At 43.2% G+C, this 23621-nt stretch overlaps 1 protein-coding gene across 1 annotated transcript; it reads left to right on the plus strand.

Moving 5' to 3' along the window:
• Positions 1-667: 667 nt before the first annotated feature.
• LOC105470121 (ornithine aminotransferase) lies at positions 668-23478 on the plus strand. The gene is made up of 11 exons (XM_011721900.2): positions 668-759; positions 5158-5244; positions 7757-7982; positions 11614-11838; positions 11941-12036; positions 15307-15434; positions 17279-17401; positions 18063-18191; positions 19264-19377; positions 20116-20260; positions 22690-23478. Exons 3-11 carry the CDS (start codon positions 7784-7786, stop codon positions 22848-22850), a joined length of 1320 nt encoding a protein of 439 aa, XP_011720202.1. The 5' UTR covers positions 668-759; positions 5158-5244; positions 7757-7783; the 3' UTR covers positions 22851-23478.
• Positions 23479-23621: the final 143 nt, after the last annotated feature.

Below are 23621 nucleotides of genomic sequence, written 5' to 3' on the forward strand. Positions count from 1 at the left end.
AATATTTAACATAAATGTTGTGGGCTAAGTGAAATCCAAGTCCCTTCCAATTCTAACATGAGATTGTCCCGGAATATCTATTTTGTGTTCTGAATGTAATAATCGGTTGCAGAGGGCACCACAGGCAAACCTGTACTCTGAGTGGGTTGCTGCCACTCAATTATCTGACAGCAGCTGCGAACAGGTGGGCAGTGTGTTTTCCACAGGCAGCGACGACTTTTGGAGGTGGATTCAGAGGCACAACTAAGCTGCGCGGCGCATCAGGGTTCAAGGGCATGGGGCTCCCGCAGCTGTGGCTGGGGCAGAGCTGGGGCTGGTCCCTCCCTCTGGGAGCACAGGGCGGGCGGTCCAGCCTCACGTCTCTCGGTCTCCAGCCACACCCGGCCCGCGCAGGGGGCCCAACAGACTTTTCCTTTTCGGGCCTCAGTCTTCTAGTCGGCAAGGGCGGACAATGACCCTTCTCGTCCCGCCAGAGGAGGCGACCGAGGGGCCTGAGCTCAGAGACAGGCCTTCGGGCTCAGGAGGCGCGAGCGCGGATCCAACCCGCGGGCGGAGCAAAGATCCCTGATGCGCGGCGGAGCAGGCGGGGCGGAGGACGGGGGCCACGCGATTGGTTCCCTGCCCTCCGCCCCAGCCAATGAGCGGCGAGGGCGACTTGGGGGCGGGACGGAATCAGCCTTTAAGTTGCAGTGACGCGCTGGCGTCGCCGCTGCGCTTCGTAGACGCCGCGTGTCCCGGGTTGTAGTCAGGCGTCGTCAGGTACCGCCCGGGCGCCGCAGTCTTGGGGCTCTGGCTTGGGCCCTGGCCGGGGTTCCCTGACGGCGGCGGGGGAGGTGGGCGGGCTCGGGGTGGCCGCGGCCGGGGTTCTGGGGATGCTGGCTGACGGGGCGCGCTGGGCCTCGGCCGGGGAACGAGTGCCGCTCCCGCGGCCGGTTTACTCTGCGGGCGGCTCGGACCCGGGAGCCCTGGAGTCGCCGGCAGTCGCGCATCTTCAGGTGGCAGGGGCGTGGCGCCCCACGGCTTGCAGGCCCGAGTACTGGTTCCAGCCCAGAGCGGCCGACTGGCGGGCGGGCGGGTGGTGGGGCGGGAGGCAGGGAGAGGCTGAAGATGTGGCAGCTCCGCCTGCCAGACCAGGCGGAGCCGCCGCCCCCTGCGCTCGCGGCCTGTGGAGGCCAGGACTCGGCTCACCCGGCCCGGAGACCCCGAGGCGCCCCGGGGTTCCGGGGAGGAGGCCTTTGGGCACTCTCGGTTCCTGGGGTCGGCGGGGAGGCTGCGTTCTGGGGACGTGCAGTAAACAGGTGGCCCTGGTCACGCGGCGGGGGCGCTGATGCAGCCTTGGAGGGCTGGGTCCTCCTGTCCTGCTTCTGCGCCCTGCAGATCGGCCTGCCCATCGCTCCCCTCTTCCAGCCTATGGTTTTTTTTCTCCAGCTTCTGTCGAAATAAAGAAAATTACGGAAGCAGAACCTTCTTTACAGTAATGTGCAGGTTAATTAGATGGTGGGGAATGGGGGGCAACAGGATTTTCAGCATGAAAACCTCCCTTTGAGGGCTTTTTGCAAATCCTGCTGGGCATCAATAAATGGGCCTGACCGGTGCCTTTCCTCGGTCGCCTTCCCGGGCCGGACGGGAGGGGTCATTTTCCACCCTTTGCTGGCGAGAGGACTGAGGCCCGAAGTCACCTGGGCACTCGCCCTGTGACCCACCGTCTCCTTTGTCACTCTACATCTTACCTTTTTGGTGTTGTTTTACTTCTTAGATAAATTATGGTGATAAGGGGGAGAAGAGAGTGACTTTGGAATGAAGTGGCTTTACCTTAAGAAATGACTAATGTTCAGTTTCTAAATTCTAAATTTCTTCGTCTGGGATTGAAAGGGTTTCTGTGGATAAGCTAGTTCTTTCAGTTAACCCCGGAACTGTTCTTTAGATTGTAATCCATCACTCTTATCCATGTGAAATAACAATAGACTCCTTTCATTAGAGTATCCTGGTTCTGTCTTTAGATGAGTCTTTTCATAAAAACAAGAGTTAAATTAAAAAGCTTATTTTTGGCCAGGCACGGTGGCTCACACCTGTGTAATCCCAGTACTTTGGGAGGCCCAGGCAGGCGGATCACCTGAGGCCAGGAGTTTGAGACCAGCCTGGCCAACATGGTGAAACCCCATCTCTACTAAAAATACAAAAATTAGACAGACATCGTGGTGCGCGCCTGTAATCCCAGCTACTCGGGAGACTGAGGCAGGAGAATTGCTTGAATCCGGGAGGCAGAGCTTGCGGGGAGTTGAGATCATGCCACTGCACTCCAGCCTGGGAGACAGACTCCGTCTCAAAAAAAAAAAAAAAAAAAAAAAAAGATTATAGTTTTGGGTTTGCAGTTTTTCATGGTGTTTAAGATTAGTTTTGCATCCCCCCTCCCAAAGAAAAACCCAGTATAACTTTAAATAGTAAACATTTTTAAAAGACATTTTCTTTTCCTTCAAAGCAACTGTCTTAATTTGTATTATCCCATAGCTTGCCTTTATTACAGTTATTTGTGTGCATATTTTATGCCCTTTAGTGAGTTCTTGAGGACCAGTCAAATCTCAAACATTTACAAATAGCGATGAAAGCACCGAATTTGGATGTGTGTGGAGGATGTGCTGTAGTTGACCCCAATCCTTTCTGAGTAGTAAAACTAGTTGTTTGCCAATGATGCACTTGACTTGAATTTTAGCCAGAATACTGATTATGTAAAAGAGACTTCTGTTGGTAGAACTTTTTTTTTTTTAAAGGCCTGTGTTTGTGAATGGTTACCTCAGGAAGCGTAAATATTTGTCAAAATAGCAAGAACAAATTTACTCCTCAAGTTGAATATTTTAAGTGGCTTTTGGATGACTTTACACTGACTATTCTTTTAGAGTAAGAAAATAGTTTTTGAGAGCATAGGCTAAATTAACTTCAAAATGGAGCCTTTTGTGGAAATTCTACTGTAGGTATGTTCTAATGTAGATGGATAGGCTAGATGGAGAGAGTAATGGTAGCCTGAAGGACTCTGTTAATTATGTGGATGAAACCTTCAGTGTTAAAATTCTAGCTTGCCAAGAGCAATTTGTTCTCATTTCCGGGACCTGAGTATGGGCCTCAGGTAGATGCATGATAGCAACCTGGAACACATTATTTTGACCTTTAAAGGCCATTAGATCTAATGAAGTAAACTCTTGATGAAGAGATGAGTTCTTCTATATGAGGTCAGACAGTGAACACCCCCTCTTAGAGTTAGACTCAAGTTGGTCAGGGATAGGTGATCCCATAGTCTTGATCACTTGCTACCTTGACTCCCTCAGGAGTCCTAAGTAAGACTGACCTCGTTTATTTGACAAAGGCCCACAGGATGCCCAACCTGGGCTAGGTTCTAGGAATGCAAAGTGAATTTTACTGTTTTTTAAAGGAGCTTAGAGTATAGACTTACAGGCATAAAAACAAGTGGCCTGAAGTGTTAGGACCCGTTACAAGTCTGCACAGTCCCGGGGAGTCTTTAGGAGGCACTTAAATGGTAACTTCTGTAGGGAAGGGTGAAAAAAAGCTAATGTGGATGCTAATTATGCCTAGAAAAAATAACCAAATGTTAATGGTTATCATGCAAGTGTATAATTGCAGGTAATTTTCTTGTCTGTGTTTTCTAATTTTTTATCAACTGAAAAATGGTGTGTGTGTGTGTGTGTCTTTTTAAACAGTTTTAAAAAGAAATCATGGCACTGTTGATTCTGATATTTCAGAAACTGGCTAGTTTTAAGGGCAAAAGGGAACTGAGTGGCCATTTTTTGCTGGATTTGGCACAATAACATTAACCCATTTAATCCTCAGTAACGCTTCAACCTCATTTTACAAATGGGGAAATTGAAGCTCAGAAAGATTGACAGCGTCACCCAGAGTTGCTCTTAAGAACCACAGACAGAATTTAAAATCCTGGTCTCCAAACTCTGTATTTTCCACTTGATTCTCCTGGTTTTGAAACCTCTGGGGAAGAGGATATTATTGATGTTGGCTATTTTCAAGTCCATCTTAATTCTGCTGTAAGATTTCTCATACAGTGCCAAGCACAGTAACTTGAACACAAAAGGTTCTTTAATAGAAATGCATTTACAGGATTTTGATATGTCAAGGCGCATCTAGTTTCTGACCTTTCCCAGTCGAATTAAATATCCAGACTTCATCTTAAAAACCTTAAGAATAGCTGACCCAGTGGTGTACGCCTGTGGTCCCACCTCCTCCTGAGGCTGAGGCAGAAGGATCCCTTGAGTTTGAGGCCAACTTGGGCAACATAGCTGAGACTGCATCTGTAAGTGAAAAGAAGCAAAAACCTTGAGAATGAGTATTAGTAATGTTTTGAATGTTATTATTTTGTCACCAGTTATTCTTTAATAAAACTGCCTAAACTTGACAGGTAAATGAATTTTTCATTCCATTTCTGTTGGAAATTAGCTGTGCAGATAACTTTTATATAAAATAAGAATGTTGAATTTAGATAATCTCAAGATATATATATATTTTGAGACACGGTCTCACTTTATTGCCCAGGCTGGAGTGCTGGTGGCATAGATCATGGCTCACTGCAGCCCAGAACTCAAGGCTCAAGAGATCTTTCCACCTTAGTCTCCTGAGTACTTGGGACTACAGGTATACGCCGCCACACCTGGCTAATTTTCGTATTTTTTATAGAGACAGGGTCTCCCCATGATCTTTAACTTCTGGGCTCAAGTGATCTGCCTTGGCCTCCCAAAGTGCTGGGATAATAGGCGTGAGCCACCATGCCTGGCCCTAGAAAGTTGTTTCAGTTTAGAGCACCACTAAGCATTGCCTGAGTGTTTTACTGCTAATTTGATAGGCCAAAATTAATGTTCTAATTTTTTAGTTGATCAAACAATTCATACTGAGTAAAGCATAAAGAGCTCAAGAAGGAAATCATATATGAGTATTTTAGACTTCGCAGTAGTATTTTGGGAAAGCTCTGTATGGTACGATTAGACATTTTCGCTAGCAGCTACCTCCAGTTTGATGATTCTTACATCACTTTTTTTTTTATTGTTGGTACCCACCCCTTTGAGATAAAGTCTGATGAAAGTTATGGACCTTCCTCTTGGAAAAATATGAGTCTGCATATAATTCTGCATTTTATTTCAGGAGATTTTGGACTCTCTGCAGACTGTCCCTGGATCGTGGGTTAAAAATCTGTATTCTGGTCTGAACCGTGGGAAGAAAAAATAGTCGGTGAGTCTTTGGCAAACTGGAGTGCTGGATTTTGTTTAGTAATTGCAAATTCTTGAACGTGCTGGATTTATTGGGTAGTGCCAAGTTTAAAGGGAAGTAAGCCAAACTCCAAGTATTATGTTTTGCTAATTTGGCAGCTCAAATCAAGAGTGCTGTGAGATTATACATGGTTTGACTTGTCATTGGTAGACTTCTGTTGAAACATGAATGAACTAGTCTTTTAGAAAGTAAGTATAGATAGAATAAGTATGCCTAGTTTTTGGCAACTTTCTCCTAATCATGAATTTATCTTTAAGCTTTTTTTTTTTTTTCTTCCTTCCAGAGGTGATTCCTATGCACGTGCTCTAATTTCCTTTTAATTGTTAGTTTCTTTCATAGTTTAGTTTTTACTTCATGGCTTATCAGGATGCTTAATGGTAAATTGGGTACAAAGAGGTGTGTGAAGCCTTGTGGAGGGGCTGGTTTTAGGGCTGGGGATGACTGAGAGAGTAGCCCTGACTCTGCCTTATGTGATGGGGTGGCAGGGCAAACACCAGCCTGCTCAGTGATGTTTAGATTTTAAGGCTCATACAAGTAACAGATTGTAGTTTGTAGTTTGACACTCTGTAGTTCTCAGTTACCTTTTGCTAACAATAGCTTTTTTTTTTTTTTTAGACAGAGTTTCACTCTTGTTGCCCAGGCTGGAGTGCAATGGTGCAATCTTGGCTCACTGCAGCCTCGGCCTCCCAGGTTCAAGCGATCCTCCTGCCTCAGCCTCCTGAGTTGCTGGGATTACAGGCATGCACCACCACGCCTGGCTAATTTTGTATTTTCAGTAGAGATGGGGTTTCTCCATGTTGGTCAGGCTGGTCTCAAACTCCCGACTTCAGGTGATCCGCCTGCCTGGACCTCCCAATGCGCTGGGATTATAGGCGTGAGCCACTGCACCCGGCCAGCAATAGCTTTTATGCTACAATTTTTTGAGGATAAGTTTTGTAGAAACAACCATCCTAGCAGAATAGATTGTTTTGTTTGGGAATCTTATATATATATGTGTGTGTGTGTGTATGTGTATATTTATGTACGTATGTATGTGTTTGGTCTAATTCAACTTACTGTGAACACTTTAAAGCTATTATAAGTTAGCATTCTTTTCCTAGTCTTTTTGCCTTTCACCTTTATGATAAATTTGACCTACAGAAGTTTTAGATATTTGTGGCTAAATAAAAGACTTTAGGCTGGGCACAGTGGCTCACACCTTTAATTCGAAAACTTTGGGAGACTGTGGTGGGCGGATTGCTTGAGCCCAGGAGTTCAAGACCAGTCTGGGAAACATGGCAAGACCCCCATCTCTATGGAAAATACAGAAATTAGCTGGGTGTGGTGGTGCCCGCCTGTAGTCCCAGCTACTAGAGAGGCTGAGGTCGTGTAATTGCTTGAGCCAGGGAGATTGAAGCTGCAGTGAACCGTAATCATACCACTGCACTCCAGCCTGGATGACAGAGTGAGACCCTGTCCTCTCCACCCTCGGAAAAAAAAAAAAAAAAAAAAAAAGATTTGACTTTTTGTAGTTTAGATCTTTGGTGTTAAGCAATTCCCATACCCCAGAAGTCAACTTTTTCCTCTCCGCACCTGTTGTTTTTATTTTAGGATGGTCCCTTTTATTTTGGTAGAAACCAAATTCTACCTTAATTGCTTCACTCTCCATATAGAAGGACAAACGAGTTGTCAGTCCCGCTGTCTCCTGCCCCATGCCTAGTCTCTGGCAGTCTTCTCTGATTTGGTTTCCCTGCCTCTGGTCTCTGCCCTACGATTGTAGCTGTCTCATAGCATCGTGCCTGATGGTATTGAACTGTGGTAGGCGCTTAACAAATACTTAGTGTTTAGTAGCTATTCAGTCAACACACAGTTCATTAGCTCTGGAAAGAGTCTTACTCTTACTGATTGGTTGATTGATTGACTGATTGACAGGGTATCACTCTGTTGCCCAGGCTGGCCTCAAACTCTTGGGCTCAAGTGACCCTCCTGCTTCAGCCTCCTGAGCAGCTGGGGGCTACAGGCACAAACCACCAAGATTCTCACTCTTTTTTTTTCTTTTATAGAGACTGTGTTGCCCAGGCTGGTCTTTAACTCCTTGGCTCAAGCAATCCTCCCATCTTGGCCTCCCGAGGTGCTGGAATTACAGATGTGAGCTACTGCGCCTGGCTATTTTTTTTTTTTTCTTGATACTGGGCCTTGCTCTGTCTCTCGGGTTGGAGTACAGTGGCACAGTCTCAGCTCACTGCAGCCTCAACTTCCAGGCTCAAGCAATCCTCCCACCTCAGTCTCCCAAGTAGCTGGGACTACAGGTGCACACCACTACACCCAGCTAATTTTTCAATTTTTTGTGGTAATGGAGTGTTGCTATGTTGCCCAGGCTGGTCTCAAACTCCGGGGCTCATGTGATCCTCTGGCCTCAGCCTCCCAAAGTACTAAGATTATAGGCATAAGCCAAGGATTCTCACTCTTAATGCATTCTCTTTTCTTTGGACAGATCTGGTTTTTCTGCTTGAAGGACACAATGTTTTCCAAACTAGCACATTTGCAGAGGTTTGCTGTACTTAGTCGCGGAGTTCATTCTTCAGTGGCTTCTGCTACATCTGTTGCAACTAAAAAAACAGTCCAAGGCCCTCCAACCTCTGAAGACATTTTTGAAAGGGAATATAAGTATGGTGCGCACAACTACCATCCTTTACCTGTAGCCGTGGAGAGAGGAAAAGGTACGTTTCAAATTAATCCGTCTCTTCCCTTTTCTTGAAACCTTTTATTAAAAAAAATTGCTTCCATATTTTCTCAATATACATTTTTCCAGATGTATTTAATGTATATATTGCAGACACAGTTAATTCTTTTTTTTTGGTTTTGCTTTGTTTTTTTTTGGGACGGAATCTCACTCTGTCACCCAGTTTGGAGTACAGTGGCACAATCTGGGCTCACTGAAACCTCCGCCTCCCAGGTTCAAGCGATTCTCCTGCCTCAGCCTCCTGAGTAGCTGGGACTATAGGCATGCGCCACCATACCCGGCTAATTTTTGTATTTTTAGTAGAGATGGGGTTTCACCGTGTTGGCCAGGCTGGTCTCGAACTCCTGACTCTGTGATCCTCCCACCTTGGCCTCCCAAAGTGCTGGGATTACAGGTGTGAGCCACTGCACCCGGCCAGTTAATTCATTTATTGAGTGTGTAGTGCTGCTGTGTTAGGTGCTATGGAGGCTTCAAAGAGGAACCATTGTCTTTGTCATGTGGACCTTACCAAGAGGGAATACAAGAGAAATAAGGAAAGTACAGTCATATTGCTGTCATTTTTTTCTTTTAACTTTTATTTTGGCGTAATTTTAGACTTAAGAAACGTAACAAGTAGTACTAATATTTTTCTTCTACTCTTCTCCCAGATTTTCCAAGTGCTAACGTTTTACTGCTTTGGTCTTAGTGTGTTCACTCCCTTCTTTTCTCTCCTTCCACGCCTGCATATTGTACATTGTTTTCTGACCTGTTTTGAGAGGAAGTTGCAGACATGACTCTCCTTTTTTGAGATGGAGCCTCGCTTTGTTACCCAGGCTGGAGTGCAGTGGCACGATCTTGGCTCACTGCAAATTCTGCCTTATGGGTTCAAGCGATTATCACACCTCAGCCTCCAAGTAGCTGGGATTACAGGCACGTGCCACCACACCTGGCTGATTTTTGTGTTTTTAATAGAGATGGGGTTTCACCATGTTAGCCAGGCTGCTCTCCAACTCTTGTGACTTCAGGTGATCCACTCGCTTCGGCCTCCCATAGTGCTGGGATTACAGGTGTGAACCACCATGCCTGGCCATACATGACGTCTCTCTTTTTTTTTTTTTTTTTTTTTTGAGACGGAGTCTCGCTCTGCCGCCCAGGCTGGAGTGCAGTGGCCGGATCTCAGCTCACTGCAAGCTCCGCCTCCCGGGTTCACGCCATTCTCCTGCCTCAGCCTCCCGAGTAGTTGGGACTACAGGCGCCCGCCACCGCGCCCGGCTAGTTTTTTGTATTTTTTAGGAGAGACGGGGTTTCACCGTGTTAGCCAGGATGGTCTCGATCTCCTGACCTCGTGATCCGCCCGTCTCGGCCTCCCAAAGTGCTGGGATTACAGGCTTGAGCCACCGCGCCCGGCCTTTTTTTTTTTTTTTTTTTTTGATAAGAAGTTTTACTCTTGTTGCTCAGGCTGGAGTGCAATGGCGTGATCTTGGCACACTACAACCTCTACCTCTTGGGTTCAAGTGATTCTCCTGCCTCAGCCTCCCGAGTAGCTGGGACTACAGGCCCACACCACCACGTCCAGCTAATTTTTATATTTTTAGTAGAGACAGGATTTCATCATGTTGGCCAGGCTGGTCTTGAACTCCTGACCTCAGGTGATCCACCCGCCTCAGCCTCCCAAAGTGCTGGGATCATAGGCATGAGCCACCGCGCCCTGCCACATGACATTTCTTTACCCATAGATACTTAGTGTGTCTTTCCTAAAACACAATGACTTTTTGAGATAGGGTCTCATTCTGTTGCCCAGGCTGGAGTACAGTGGTGCTGTACAGTGGCGATCATGGTTCACTGTAGCCTGGAACTCCTGGCTTCAGGTGATTTTCCCACCTCAGCTTCCCAAGTATTTTTTTTTTGTAGAGATTAGATTTTGCCTGTGTTGAGATCACTCCTGGTCTCAAGTGATCCTACCGCCTCAGCCTCCCACAGTGCTGGGATTGCAGGTGTGAGCCACTGTGCCCAGCTGACTTTCTCTTTTATAACCATAGAGTAATTGTAAAAATCAAGAACTTAACACTGGTACAGCACCGTGAGTCTGGAGACCTAATCCAGATGTTGTTTGTTCTCTTTTATAACAAAAGAAAAACCTCCGATGAGTTGCATTCAGTTGTCATGTTTAGTCTTCTTTAACCCAGAACAGTTCCTCAATTCTTCTTGGTTGTCTTGGTCTTCTTTCCCTTTGTGTTAAGTATCTTGTGGGGACAGAGTGTAAAACTCTGTAAATACCCAGTTACTCATGAACTTTTACACACAATTTTAGCATCCACTAATGATTCTTGCCTGAATAAATGATTACTGTGATAGTTGCCAAATGGTGATTTAATCTACAATTTGGAATAAATAACAGCCTTAACCAAATAAAACCAAAATTTATTACTTAGCTTTGTACCAGAAAATGACAATATAAGAGTATCACACTTTTTTGTCATCTGCCTGTATTTTATTTGGTGCCAGTATTATAGACATATCTTCTTTTGAACTATGGAAAATCTGTTTCATATTACATGACACGGCAACATTGTTTTACTTTCCCACTAGCAATGTGTGAGAGTGCCAATTTCTTCATATCCTGTCAAAACTTGTTTTTTTTAATTATAACCATCTCAGGGAGTGTGAGATGGTATCTCATTGTGGTTTTAACTTGCATTTTCCTAATGATTAGTGACGTTGAACATCTTTTCATGTATTTCTTAGCCATTTGTATATCTTCTTTGAAGAAACAGCTATTCAAGTCTTTCTTCATTTCTTAAATTGGGTTGTTTGTCCTTTTGAAATTGAGTTGTAAGAGTTCTGGAAGTTAGATCTTATCAGACACATGATTTACAATTTTTTTTTTCCATCCTAAGGGTTATTGTAGACGATTTCTCATAATTTTTGTCTGTTATGTATAACTTCTGCTTTTTTATTTTAAAATTTTATTTATTTATTTTATTTTATTTATAGGCAGGATCTTGCTCTTGTGCCCAGGCTGGAGTGCAGTGGCACAATCTCAACTCACTGGATCCTCTACCTCTCAGGCTCAAGCAGTCCTCCCACCTCAATCTCTGTAACTGGGACCATACCCATGCCCGGCATTTTTCTGTAGAGTCAAGGGTTTTGCTGTGTTGTCCAGGCTGATCTGGAACTTCTGGGCTCAAGCGATCCCTGCCTTGGTCTCCCGAAGTGCTAGGATGACAGGCGTGAGCCATGGCTCCTGGCCTAACTTCTCCTCTTAAATTTTAATTTTGGGTCCTAAATTTTAGAATTAGGTAAAGGTTTACTCCAGAGTTTATAACCTTTTTGTGTTATTTTTGTTAAATGTGTATTTTGAAGCCAGGCAGACAAAATACAATTCTTAATAATTCCTTACAAATCAAAGTTTATTATGCCTGAGCTAAAACAAGCTTTAACTACAAATATATAAATACGACATATATATATATAACTACATATAACTATAACTATATATATATATAACTACAAATATATAAATAGAGGTTCATATGTAGGCATTCAGCGGGCTTGCTAGCACTCTTAATCTTTGGACTTCATGCCACATAGTAATTGTCTAAAATAATTTTCCTTTCATATGTATTTAGGCATTTACTTATGGGATGTAGAAGGCAGAAAATATTTTGACTTCCTGAGTTCTTACAGTGCTGTCAGCCAAGGGCATTGTCACCCCAAGATTGTGAATGCTCTGAAGAGTCAAGTGGACAAATTGACCTTAACATCTAGAGCTTTCTATAATAACGTACTTGGTGAATATGAGGAGTATATTACTAAACTTTTCAACTACCAGAAAGTTCTTCCTATGAATACAGGTAAAACATTTCCTTTTTTTGTTAAATACCCTCAAAAATAACCTTTTTATTTTTTGATAGTTTAACATTTTAAAAAATCCGAACATTTTTCTCTCCTGATAGGAGTGGAGGCTGGAGAGACTGCCTGTAAACTAGCTCGTAGGTGGGGCTATACCGTGAAGGGCATTCAGAAATACAAAGCAAAGATTGTTTTTGCAGGTATGTGAAATTAAATATTAACTTCTATGACTGAAACATACAATATAATTTACTGTGGCCAGGCATGGTGGCTCATGTCTGTAATCCTAGCACTTTGAGAGGCCAAGACAGGAGGATTCCTTGAGCCCAGGAGTTCAAGACCAGCCTTCTGGGCAACATAGGGAGACCCTGTCTCTATTTAAATAATAAAAAAAAAATATATATATATATATACACACACACACACACACACTTACATATTTTATATATAAAAAACATATATAATTTATTGTTTTAATTTACTGATGAAATACTTGTAATATGTTTTGCCTAGTACATGGTACGTATTGCTGAATGTTTCATAACAATTAATGAGGGATTTCCTGTTCTTGGAGATTATTTCTTCATGTATGGGTTTTTCTTTCTGAACTCCCTATTCCTCTCATTTGCCTGTCAGATTTTTTTTATAGCAGTTATCCAGTTAATTAGATAGTCTTACTGGTGGAGGGTTTGTGTTGGGTGCTGGGGTTGGGTGAAGTTAGTGTGGGGCCATGGCCTACATAGAGTGTGGTTTGAATCTTGATATTGGAGGTGCTGTTATGCCATGTTCCTCTTAGAAGCTGTTGGAAAGAGGAGGCTTGGAGTTGCCCTTGTTAGGCTTCTGGGACTGGTTGAAAGGAATAACTTGAATTTTGGTTAGGGAGACTAATAATTAATTGAGTAGATGTAGTTTGACTGTTGGATTCTTTATATGATGTTCACTTGTTTTTTAAGCTTTATTTTTTTAAAAACAGGTATGTATAGATTTGTCGCTATAATGGTCAAAGTTCATTCTTGTGATCATTGAAATCATTAAATATTCTGCCGTGTGAACGCATGCAGTTAAATGATAAACCCCATAACGTAATAGAATCCAGAGTTCAACTGAAGGCCAGAGGTAATTGGTATTTGAGGGGACAGATTGGTATTCCCAAAGAAGAAATCTTTGCAAAACTCTGTAACTTGCCGTTTAAAAATCTTGTGCTTTCATTATAGGACAACATAACTGTCTCTTGCAAACAAAAATGGTGTTTCTGGTGACTTTCATTCTTATAGACTATGTCCAGTCTCTTTCTTAATAGCAAAGGGTGCAAAGATGTTTTCACCTGAGTATTGAAAGAAGCTGGTGAGTCAGTGGGGTGGAGAGACAGAGGAAGACTGTCCCTAACTGTAAGTCCCTTATACCTGCAGGGTAAGTGACCGAGGATGAGGTTCCTGAGGCTAGGCAGGGGAAAGAAAATAGGCTTATGGTCTAATCAGTGCATTTCTTCTTAAACAAACCTAGTCAAAATCAATGTGCTATTGTTTGTGGACAAGTAAAAGAAGAGATTACTTGTAGGTAAGGGATGCTGATGAAAGAGGCTTTGTAAGAATAGTAATTAGAAACAAGATGAAGCCAAAATATGATAATCCAGCACTGATTAATTGAGTTGCTGCTGGCAGAGATGGTAAGAAGATAAAAACATTCATGATGTCACAAACTCCCAACCTCTCTGTTATTTTACATGGTGTCTTTCCTTCTTGAATTTAACCCTCTCTGAAACTATCCAGCTCACTTTACTGGTTTATGTTAGGTGTTTTTTCCCTACTAGAAAGGAAGCTCCCTGAGGACAGAAATCTTGCCAGTTGTGATCCTGATCTATTTCCCAACATTTTTTTTTTTTTTTTTTTTTTGAGACAGAGTTTCATTCTTGTCACCTAGTCTGCAGTCTGGAGTGCAATGCGCAATCTTGGCTGACTGTAACCTCGCTTCCAGGGTTCAAGCGATTCTCCTGCCTTAGCCTCCTGAGTAGCTGGGATTACAGGTGCCCACTACCAAGCCCAGCTAATTTTTTTTTTTTTTTTTTTTTTTTTTTGAGACGGAGTCTCACTCTGTCCCCCTTGCTGGAGTGCAGTGGCCGGATCTCAGCTCACTGCAAGCTCCGCCTCCCGGGTTCAGGCCATTCTCCTGCCTCAGCCTCCCGAGTAGCTGGGACTACAGGCGCCCGCCACCTCGCCCGGCTAGTTTTTTTGTATTTTTTAGTAGAAACGGGGTTTCACTGTGTTAGCCAGGATGGTCTTGATCTCCTGACCTCGTGATCCACCCGTCTCGGCCTCCCAAAGTGCTGGGATTACAGGCTTGAGCCACCGCGCCCGGCCTAATTTTTATATTTTTAGTAGAGACAGAGTTTTGCCATGTTAGCCAGGCTGGTCTTGAACTCCTGACCTCAGGTGATCCGCCTGCCTCGGCCTCCCAAAGTGCTGGGATTATAGGCGTGAGCCACCACACCTGGCTTCTCCAACATCTTTATTATTATTATTATTTTTATTTTTTGAGACAGAGTCTTGCTCTATCACCCAGGTTGGAGTGCAGTGGTGCGATCTCGGCTCACAGCAACCTCTGCTTCCTGGGTTCAAGCGATTCTCGTGTCTTAGCCTCCTGAGTAGCTGGGACTACAGGTGTGCACCACTGTGCCTGGGTAATTTTTGTATATTTAGTAGAGATGGGGTTTCACCATGTTGGCCAGGCTGGTCTTGAACTCCTGACCTCAGGTGATCTGCCCGCCTCAGCCTCCCAAAGTGCAGGGATTACATACATGAGCCACTATGCCCGGCCTATTCCCCAACATCTAAAACAATGCCTCACATAGTAGATCCTCAGTCACCGTTATTAATGGATAAAAAATGTTCCAGAAGAAAGGGAAACCTCTGTCATTTAGCATCATAAAGGATTATAATATCAAGGAAGGCAAAATGGAAACATGTTTGGATTGCTTAAAGATCTTTTCTCCAAAAGAAATTGGAAATGCATTCTGTTGTTAGCCTGCAGTATTGGAGTTTTGAAAGGAAAGCTGCTAATTGTCTGTGAAGGATATTCTCTTTCTCATATCAGTATCATAAATGCACCTTCTCTAGAAAACTCGCATTGAAGACCTCAATTACCTCAATTGTTAGGGCTTGTTACTGGGTTGGGGATTATTGAAAGAAAAGTAAGTTATCTATCTGCAGAGGCTATATATTCCAGTCAAGAGGCTCAGTAGAGAGAAAAGACTAAAATAGGAATTACAAGGCCAGACCTAGTGGTCTTGTGTCATAGGAGCCATGGTGTTTAATATCAGACTTTGTTTTAACAATTGAAAGCCCACGGAAGGTGCACTAAGGCAAGCCCTTGATTTATTTTTTGAGTCAAACTTCTTGTGGTGTTTTGTGGGGATAGTGCTTATTGAATTTTGGGTTTCTTTGAAATAATCGCTGTTTGTTTCTCCTTTCTAGATGGAAACTTTTGGGGTAGGACGTTGTCTGCTATCTCCAGTTCCACAGACGCGACCAGTTACGATGGTTTTGGACCATTTATGCCGGGATTTGACATCATTCCCTATAATGATCTGCCTGCACTGGAGGTATTTCACTAGCGTCACGGTGCTTAGCTCATTGTGAACAGAAATTAAAGCTGTTGAATATATGAATTCTAAATACATTATATGACAGTAATGCAAATTTATCTCACTTAAGTTAGGCCACGATTTCAGACTTGTTCTCAGTAGCGAGCAATTAGTTTCCAACACAGAGAAAGCTGAGTTCTGTGATCTGCTCTGAACAGCCCGCCAGCTGCTTTAGATGTGTGTCCTTCATAACAATTAACTTGGGCCGGGCGCGGTGGCTCAAGCCTGTAATCCCAGCACTTTGGGAGGCCGAGACGGGCGGATCACGAGGTCAGGAGATCGACACCATCCTGGCTAACACGGTGAAACCCCGTCTCTACTAAAAAAAAAAAAATACAAAAAACTAGCCGGGCGTGGTGACGGGCGCCTGTAGTCCCAGCTACTCGGGAGGCTGAGGCAGGAGAATGGCGTGAACCCGGGAGGCGGAGCTTGCAGTGAGCTGAGATCCGGCCACTGCACTCCAGCCTGGGTGACAGAGTGAGACCCCGTCTCAAAAAAAAAAAAAAAAAAAAAAAAAAAAATTAACTTGGGTGTACCTGCTTACTTGCTAGATAAAATTTCTGTTTTTAGCTAGCTTTTTAAAGTGGAAGTGGAAGGCTTTTAAAGAAAGCCTTAAGTTGGCTTTAAAAGGCTATTTACTTTAGATTTAATTTAAGTAATTAATTTCTTTTTTTGAGACAGAGTCTCACTCTATTGCCCAGGCTGAAGTGCAGTGGCACAATCTCGTCTCACTGCAAACTCCGCCTCCTGTGTTCAAGTAATCCTCCTGCCTCAGCCTCCCAAGTAGCTGGGACCACAGGCACACACCATCACACCCAACTCACTTTTCTATTTGCTTTAGAGACATGGTTTCGCCCTGTTGGCCAGGCTGGTCTTGAACACTTGACTTCAAGTGATCTGCCCACCTTGGCCTCCCAAGGTGCTGGGGTGACAGGCATGAACCGCTGTGCCCAGCCAGATTTAATTTATACTACATTTATATATTAGATTACAGGCATTATACATGCCTGTAATCCCAGTGCTTTGGGAGGCTAGGGCTGGAGGAGCACTTGTGTTTAGGAGTTCAAGACCAGCCTGGGCAGCATAGGGAGAGCCTGTCTCCACAAAAAAATTTGAAAATCAAGGTCAGGCACGGTGGCTCACGCCTGTAATCCCAGCACTTTGGGAGGCCAAGGCAGGCAGATTGCTTGAGGTCAGGAGTTGAGACCAGTCTGGCCAACATGGTGAAACCCTGTCTCTACTAAAAATACAAAAAAAATTAGCTAGGTGTGGTGGTGCGTGCCTGTAATCCCAGCTACTTGGGAGGCTGAGGCAGAAGAATTGCTGGAACCCAGGACACAGAGGCTGCAGTAAGCCAAGATCGTGCCGCTGTACTTCAGCTTGGGTGAGAGAGTGAGACTCCATCCCCCCAAAAAAATAAAAAAACCAAAATAAATAAAAAATTAGCTGGGCATGGTGTGCAGCTACTTGGGAGGCTGAGGCAGGAGGATCACCTTGAGCCCAGGAGTTTGAGACTTTAGTGGGCCCTGTTTGTGCCACTATACTCCAGCCTGGGCAACAGAATGAGGCAAAAAAGGAAATGTAGGCTAGTGTAACTTAAAGGTGAAGTGTTTGGAGCTTCTGATAATTGAATGGCAGTGAATTTGAAGTCTTCCACTTCAAATTCTTGTGAAGTCAGAATTTATGTTAGTGCAAAAACTTGTTTTGCATACTTCGTAGAAAATACATGTGGTGTACGCTTTCAGATTTCCAAGTGTGGTAGAAAGAAGATTTATTAAAACCTATTCCTATTTCTTTTGCAGCGTGCTCTTCAGGATCCAAATGTGGCTGCGTTCATGGTAGAACCAATTCAGGGTGAAGCAGGCGTTGTTGTTCCGGATCCAGGTTACCTAATGGGAGTGCGAGAGCTCTGCACCAGGCACCAGGTTGTCACGTTTGCTGCCTGTGATAAGACTGAATGGGCTCCTGCCCTTAAATTACTTTCCACTAGAGGGCGATGGCATTCTGAGAGCTTAAGTACTTTCTAGTGCTTAGAAACGACTTTTTCCTGTCTCTGGCCTTGTCCTGGGTCCTGTGCAGAGCTGCAGATTTGGCCTTAACAGCGTTTCCTTCCTCGCTGCTCTAAGAACCTTTCACTGTGAGCCCCTGCAAGCCCTTTGTTGTATTCTCTCCTCCTTTCTCCCAGGGCTGATAGTAGTGTATTTTGTTTACCATTTGAGAGTTCTTGTCACATATTAAATGTTTGTGAAACAAACAAATAAATTAATTTGTTCCCAGAGGGTAGTTATGTCCAGAAAAGCCATACAAAACCCTCAGCTTTGCATCAGCACCTTTTCACCGTGTAGAGCAGGGCAGAATGGGCCTCTAGGGAGACAGTGGCCTGACAAAGGAAATCGTTGGTGAGTCTACAGGATTCTCATAGAATAGTCTTGAAATTGTGTGTGTAGTTAAAACATTTTTACAAATCCGAGGGCACATCAGAATTACACATTTATTGTTGGTAGGAGGACAGTGGAATAAAGATGGCTATTTTCCCTGTGGAAATGAAAATGATCACTAATGGAGTTAAGTTTTTTTCCCCAATAGGTTCTGTTTATTGCTGATGAAATACAGACAGGATTGGCCAGAACTGGTAGATGGCTGGCTGTTGATTATGAAAATGTCAGACCTGATATAGTCCTCCTTGGAAAGGCCCTTTCTGGAGGCTTATACCCTGTAAGTTTCATGTCCCCCCTCTTTCCATTTCCTACTCTTGTAAAATATACCCCTGAAGTATTTATACATCAGCTGATTGTGACAATAATGCCTTTCAGATGGTTTGATTTTACCAAGTGTGCTGTAGGCCACTTGGAATATCTGTAATAAAAACATTTAAGGTACCAGTGTGTGACCCACTTACTTATTGCCTGAAGAATTGAGTGTGCCTTGGAATTTGCTATGACACTGGATTTGGGTGGGAACAATTTATCCTCAAAGGACTCCTGTAGACTCCTGTCCTTTTTTCCAGTGTTCAGAAGCATGGCATATTACTAATTGTTTAAAACCATGACTGGTGAACATAGAGACTGAAAAAATTAATGTTTGTTGTAGTTCATGTCTTGGGTTTGCCTTTCAGAGCCAGTAATTGTTACTGCATCAGAAGTCTCTGAAGTATAGATGGTTTTGCTGAATAGACAAAACTTTTGCTAAAAAGAATTGCTCAGCTTTGTTTTTTAAGCATTTAAACAAAGCATTTCATCTCGACATTGGAAGGAATTGTGAAATTACATCATTGCAGAAATAGCTTTTCTCTTTTAGTTGCAAAAGTATATTGTTTTGTGCCATTTGTACCTGAAGTATTTGTAATGTTTTAGGGTATGACTTAGTTTGTTGCCAGTAGTTTTAGGCTGGCTGATGTAAACTCTTGTTGAAGTCATTAAATATCAGCTTCTTGGCTGGGTGCGGTGGCTCACGCCTGGAATCCCAGCACTTTGGGAGGCTGAGGCAGGCAGATCACCTGAGGTCATGAGTTCGAGACCAGCCTGGCCAACTTGGTGAAACCACATCTCTACTAAAACTACAAAAAAAAAAAAAAATTGCGTGTGTGGTGTGGTGCTGGGCACCTGTAATCCCAGCTACTTGGGAGGCTGAGGCAGGAGAATTGCGTGAGTCTGGGAGGCAGAGATTGCAGTGAGCTGAGATCACGCCACTGCACTCCAACCTGGGTGACAGCGAGACTCTGGGGATAAGAATGCTTAGTAGAATGCTTAGTGCTGAGAAATGACGTGGTGAATTGACCGTCTTTCAGGTGTCGGCAGTGCTATGTGATGATGACATAATGCTGACCATTAAACCAGGGGAGCATGGATCTACATACGGTGGCAATCCACTAGGCTGCCGAGTGGCCATCGCAGCCCTTGAGGTAAAAGCTGACACAGCCACACCGTGTCTATTCTTTAAAGCAATGTTGAAGTGATTTTTAATTTGGGCCCACTGGTATAATAAGACATTCAATAAGAATGCCAAATATTAGAAAACATGAAGTACAGAGGAAAAATTTTAGGAACAAGATATTCTCAAAAAGTAATTTAAACTTGGCCTAGTAGACTGGATTTCCTCCGTGGGCTTCCTGAGTTCACAGACACCTGGTGCTTTGGGTTCTTTGGCCCTGGCTGGCCCTCACAGAACTCTCAACTGTGACCCACCTGCCAGCCCCATCTTTTTGCTTAGCAAGCAAGTCTTCTTTTAAGTGTGGATTTATAATGTTTTCAGACTGATTTTTTTAAGTGCCTGCTGAAGGCATGCAATTATTATGTAATCTCTGAGGATAGATCTTTGTGGAGGGGAAGAAACTATTGCAGTTTAAGAATTACATTTCCTCCATTGATGTATTCAATTAATGACAGTATGTGAGTTGGATTAAATAATCTTTAATCCTTATTTTACCATGAATGATTGGCAATAGATTTGTGACAAAGGCAAGGCTCTGAGCTAGTGTATGTTTAATTAGAAATTAATACAGGCTTTGAAAAATAGCAATGAGAGTTAAGTTCCTCTGGTCTTTAGTCATGTTTTTCCTGTGCTTACAGTCCCCATTGTCCTCCAAAGAACAACAAAAAAAAGGACAGTCTTAACATTTATATAATTTTTTTAAATGTAGGTTTTAAAAGAAGAAAATCTTGCTGAAAATGCAGAAAAATTGGGCATTATCTTGAGAAATGAACTCATGAAACTACCTTCTGATGTTGTAACTGCCGTAAGAGGAAAAGGATTGTTAAACGCTATTGTTATTAAAGAAACCAAAGGTATGGAGATAAAACATTTACTCAAGATAATTTTTTTAGAAAGACCTAAAATACACTTGGTATTTTATTTAATTAATTAATTTATTTTTCGAGATGGAGTCTTGCTCTGTCTTCCAGGCTGGAGTGCAGTGGTGCGATCTTGGCTCACTGCAGCCTCTGCCTCCTGGGTTCAAGCAGTTCTCTGCCTCAGCCTCTTGAGTAGCTGGGATTGATTACAGGTGCGTGTCACCACGCCCGGCTAATTTTTGTATTTTTAATAGAGACGGGGTTTCACCATATTGGCCAGGCTGATCTCGAACTCCTGACCTTGTGATCCGCTTGCCTTGGCCTCCCAAAGTGCTGAGATTACAGGCGTGAGCCACCATGCCCAGCTACACTTGTTTTTTTTTTTTTTTTTTAAGATGGAGTCTTGCTCTGTCGCCAGGCTGGAGTGTAATGGTGCCATCTCGGCTCACTGCAACCTCCAGTGCCCTGGTTCAAGTGATTCTCCTGCCTCAGCCTCCCAAGTAGCTGGTATTATAGGCACATGCCATCATGCCCAGGTAGTTTTTGTATTTTTAGTAGAGACGGGGTTTCACCATGTTGGTCAGTATGGTCTCGATCTCCTGACCTCGTGATCTGCCCGCCTCGGCTTCCCAAAGTGCTGAGATGACAGGCATGAGCTACCGTGCCCAGCCACACTGGGATTTTAATTGGTTGTTGGTTCTGTTTGAAACTGTTGACTGACATAAATGGCCAAGCCTTTTAGATAGATTATTGTCTGATTTATAATTACATTAAGAGTATTAAAAATATAGCTCTTTTCTAAATGAAGGCACATTTAACTAATTTGACTCTTGTTCCTTTAAGACATTTGTTTTTCTGCCTTAAGTTAGTCAGGCAGTATTTAGAGAGTTCAAGTTTTTTTGTTGGTGAGTCTGGACTAGAAAGTGTCCTCTTTGCTATCCTTCCCTCCCTCGCTTTCACGCTTTGTGTCAGTAGAGGTTATAGGAGCAGCAGTAATGATGACATGAATGACAGTGATGGTGTCAATAATAAAAGTAATGCTGGCTGTCACTTAATTGGGTGTTTTAGTACATCCATTATAACCCTTAAGTGTTCCTTGCTGGATTTTCTTGTGATAACTCTTCCTTTTAAAGCAACTATTCCAACCTCCCAACCTTGGCTGCACTTAAAGAATCACCTGGGGAGCTTTTTAAAAAAATGAGTCAAAGCCTGGCCTTACCCCAGGGATTCTGATTTGACGCATCTGGGGTGGGGCACGGGCATTAGCAGTAGCCTTTAAGGTGATTCTGATGTGTAGCCAGGTTGAGAATCGTTGCCATAAAATGTTGAGCTCAGGAAGCGAGTCCTTTTTCAGAATGTGTAGTGTTCACTGGGTTTTGAGTATTGCCTATTTTATGTTAGTTAATCATCTGTATCATATCCAAGTTCCTTTTTTTCTTTTTTAAAATTTTATTTATTTTATTTTATTTATTTATTTTTTGAGACAGAGTTTCGCTCTGTGGGGCTCGAGTGTCTGTCACCAGGAGTACAGTGGCGTGATCTTGGCTCACTGCGACCTCTACTCCTGGGTTCAAGCGATTCTCCTGCCTCAGCCTCCTGAGTAGCTGGGACTACAGGCACGCGCCACCACGCCCAGCTAATTTTTGTATTTTTAGTAGAGGTGGGTTTTCACCATGTTGGCCAGGATGGTCTCGATCTCTTGACCTCGTGATCTGCCCACCTCGGCCTCCCAAAGTGCTGGGATTACAGGTGTGAGCCACCGTGCCCAGCCCATACCCAAGTTCTTTTGCATTAGTTCCTTGTGTGATTAATACAGCAGCCTTAGCACTTTTGTTTGTCTTTTTTTTTGGCCTGATCTTTTTCATTTATGAAACACTATGATATGTCTAATCATATCATTCAAACCTAGTTATGTGCTTGCTGAAAAGTGAAAAGTAACTTCATTTTTAGGAGTAAAAACAAACCAAGCTTGCAACTCCAAGCTTTCCTTCCTTTTTTATCTAAAAAAAATTTTTTTTAAGATGGTGTCTTGCTTTGTCACCAGGCTGGAGTGCAGTAGCGCGATCTCTGCTCACTGCAACCTCCACCTCCTGGGTTCAAGCGATTCTCCTGCCTCAGTCTCCTGAGTAGCTGAGACTACAGGTGCACGCCATGACACCCAGCTAATTTTTGTATTTTTAGTAGAGACGGGGTTTCATCATGTTGGCCAGGATGGTCTTGATCTCTTGACCTTGTGATCTACCTGCCCCGGCCTCCCAAAGTGCTGGGATTACAGGTGTAAGCCACCACTCCCAGCCCAAGCTTCCCTTATTTGAGCAAGTTCTGGGAATTTTGTTTTGCCAGGCTGCACTTTGCCCATACATATGGCAAGGGATGTTTAAACATTTATCTTTGAGCGTGTATATTTTACTATTTTTCTTTAGATTGTGATGCTTGGAAGGTGTGTCTACGACTTCGAGATAATGGACTTCTGGCCAAGCCAACCCATGGTGACATTATCAGGTTTGCGCCTCCGCTGGTGATCAAGGAGGATGAGCTTCGAGAGTCCATTGAAATTATTAACAAGTCCATCTTGTCTTTCTGAGGGTAGCCAGCTGTTTTCAGAGCGAGCTGGAGACAGGTGGTCCTGTAAAAGCTTTGTCCTTAATGCGGGCACATTCCACTCCCATGAGTCTTCAAAAACTTTTTTTTTGGAATATATGTTTTTTTCAGTTGATACATAATAGAACAACGTTTCTGACCCTGCCAGTTGCTTTGTAATGTAACTAAGAGAATGTAATGGCATATATATTCAGTGAAAGTGTTTTGATGTGCATGTGTACTTTCTAAGTGAAATGCATCTATGTACAAACAGCCTCTAAATCAAGTTCTTCAGTATAATTTATATATGTTTTTATAATTTCCTCACTGGTATAAGTGTTTCATATTTGAAAAAGTTATCTCTGGGGTATTACATAAAAGGCTTCACCTTATAAAATGAAATCATTTTTACTGAATTTTAGGAAGGATTAATGGTTAAATGTATGCAAAATACTAACATTAAGTAAACTTCATATTGGCCAACACCAGGGTTGTATTCTATGGATGTCATTATTTTGAATGAAGAATTAGTGTTTAACATTCCTAAATTTGTTTGAGTGCTTGATTATAATTTGTAAAAAATGTTTATTTTCAGTATTTCTTTAAATTTAAAATAAAGCTTATATTTCAGATGTCTGTTTTGTGATGAGTATTAACCTTAAAAAGAAGAAGCTGAGGCAAAATTAATACAGAATGTTTAGGTCTGCCAAGGCTGGGGACTGCCGCTCAGGACACACTTCCAGGTTGCCCTGGAGAGTTCTCCAGAGAACATTTT

This window comes from Macaca nemestrina, chromosome 9 (assembly GCF_043159975.1).
Source record: "Macaca nemestrina isolate mMacNem1 chromosome 9, mMacNem.hap1, whole genome shotgun sequence".
NCBI classification, from domain to species: Eukaryota; Metazoa; Chordata; class Mammalia; order Primates; family Cercopithecidae; genus Macaca; species Macaca nemestrina.

Coding starts and splice junctions, on each gene's coding strand:
- LOC105470121 (XM_011721900.2), top strand. CDS start 7,784: ATGTTTTCCAAACTAGCACATTTGCAGAGGTTTGCTGTACTTAGTCGC. Junction 11,839..11,940: donor AGTTCTTCCTATGAATACAG/GTAAAACATTTC, acceptor CTCTCCTGATAG/GAGTGGAGGCTGGAGAGACT. Junction 18,192..19,263: donor TTTCTGGAGGCTTATACCCT/GTAAGTTTCATG, acceptor ACCGTCTTTCAG/GTGTCGGCAGTGCTATGTGA.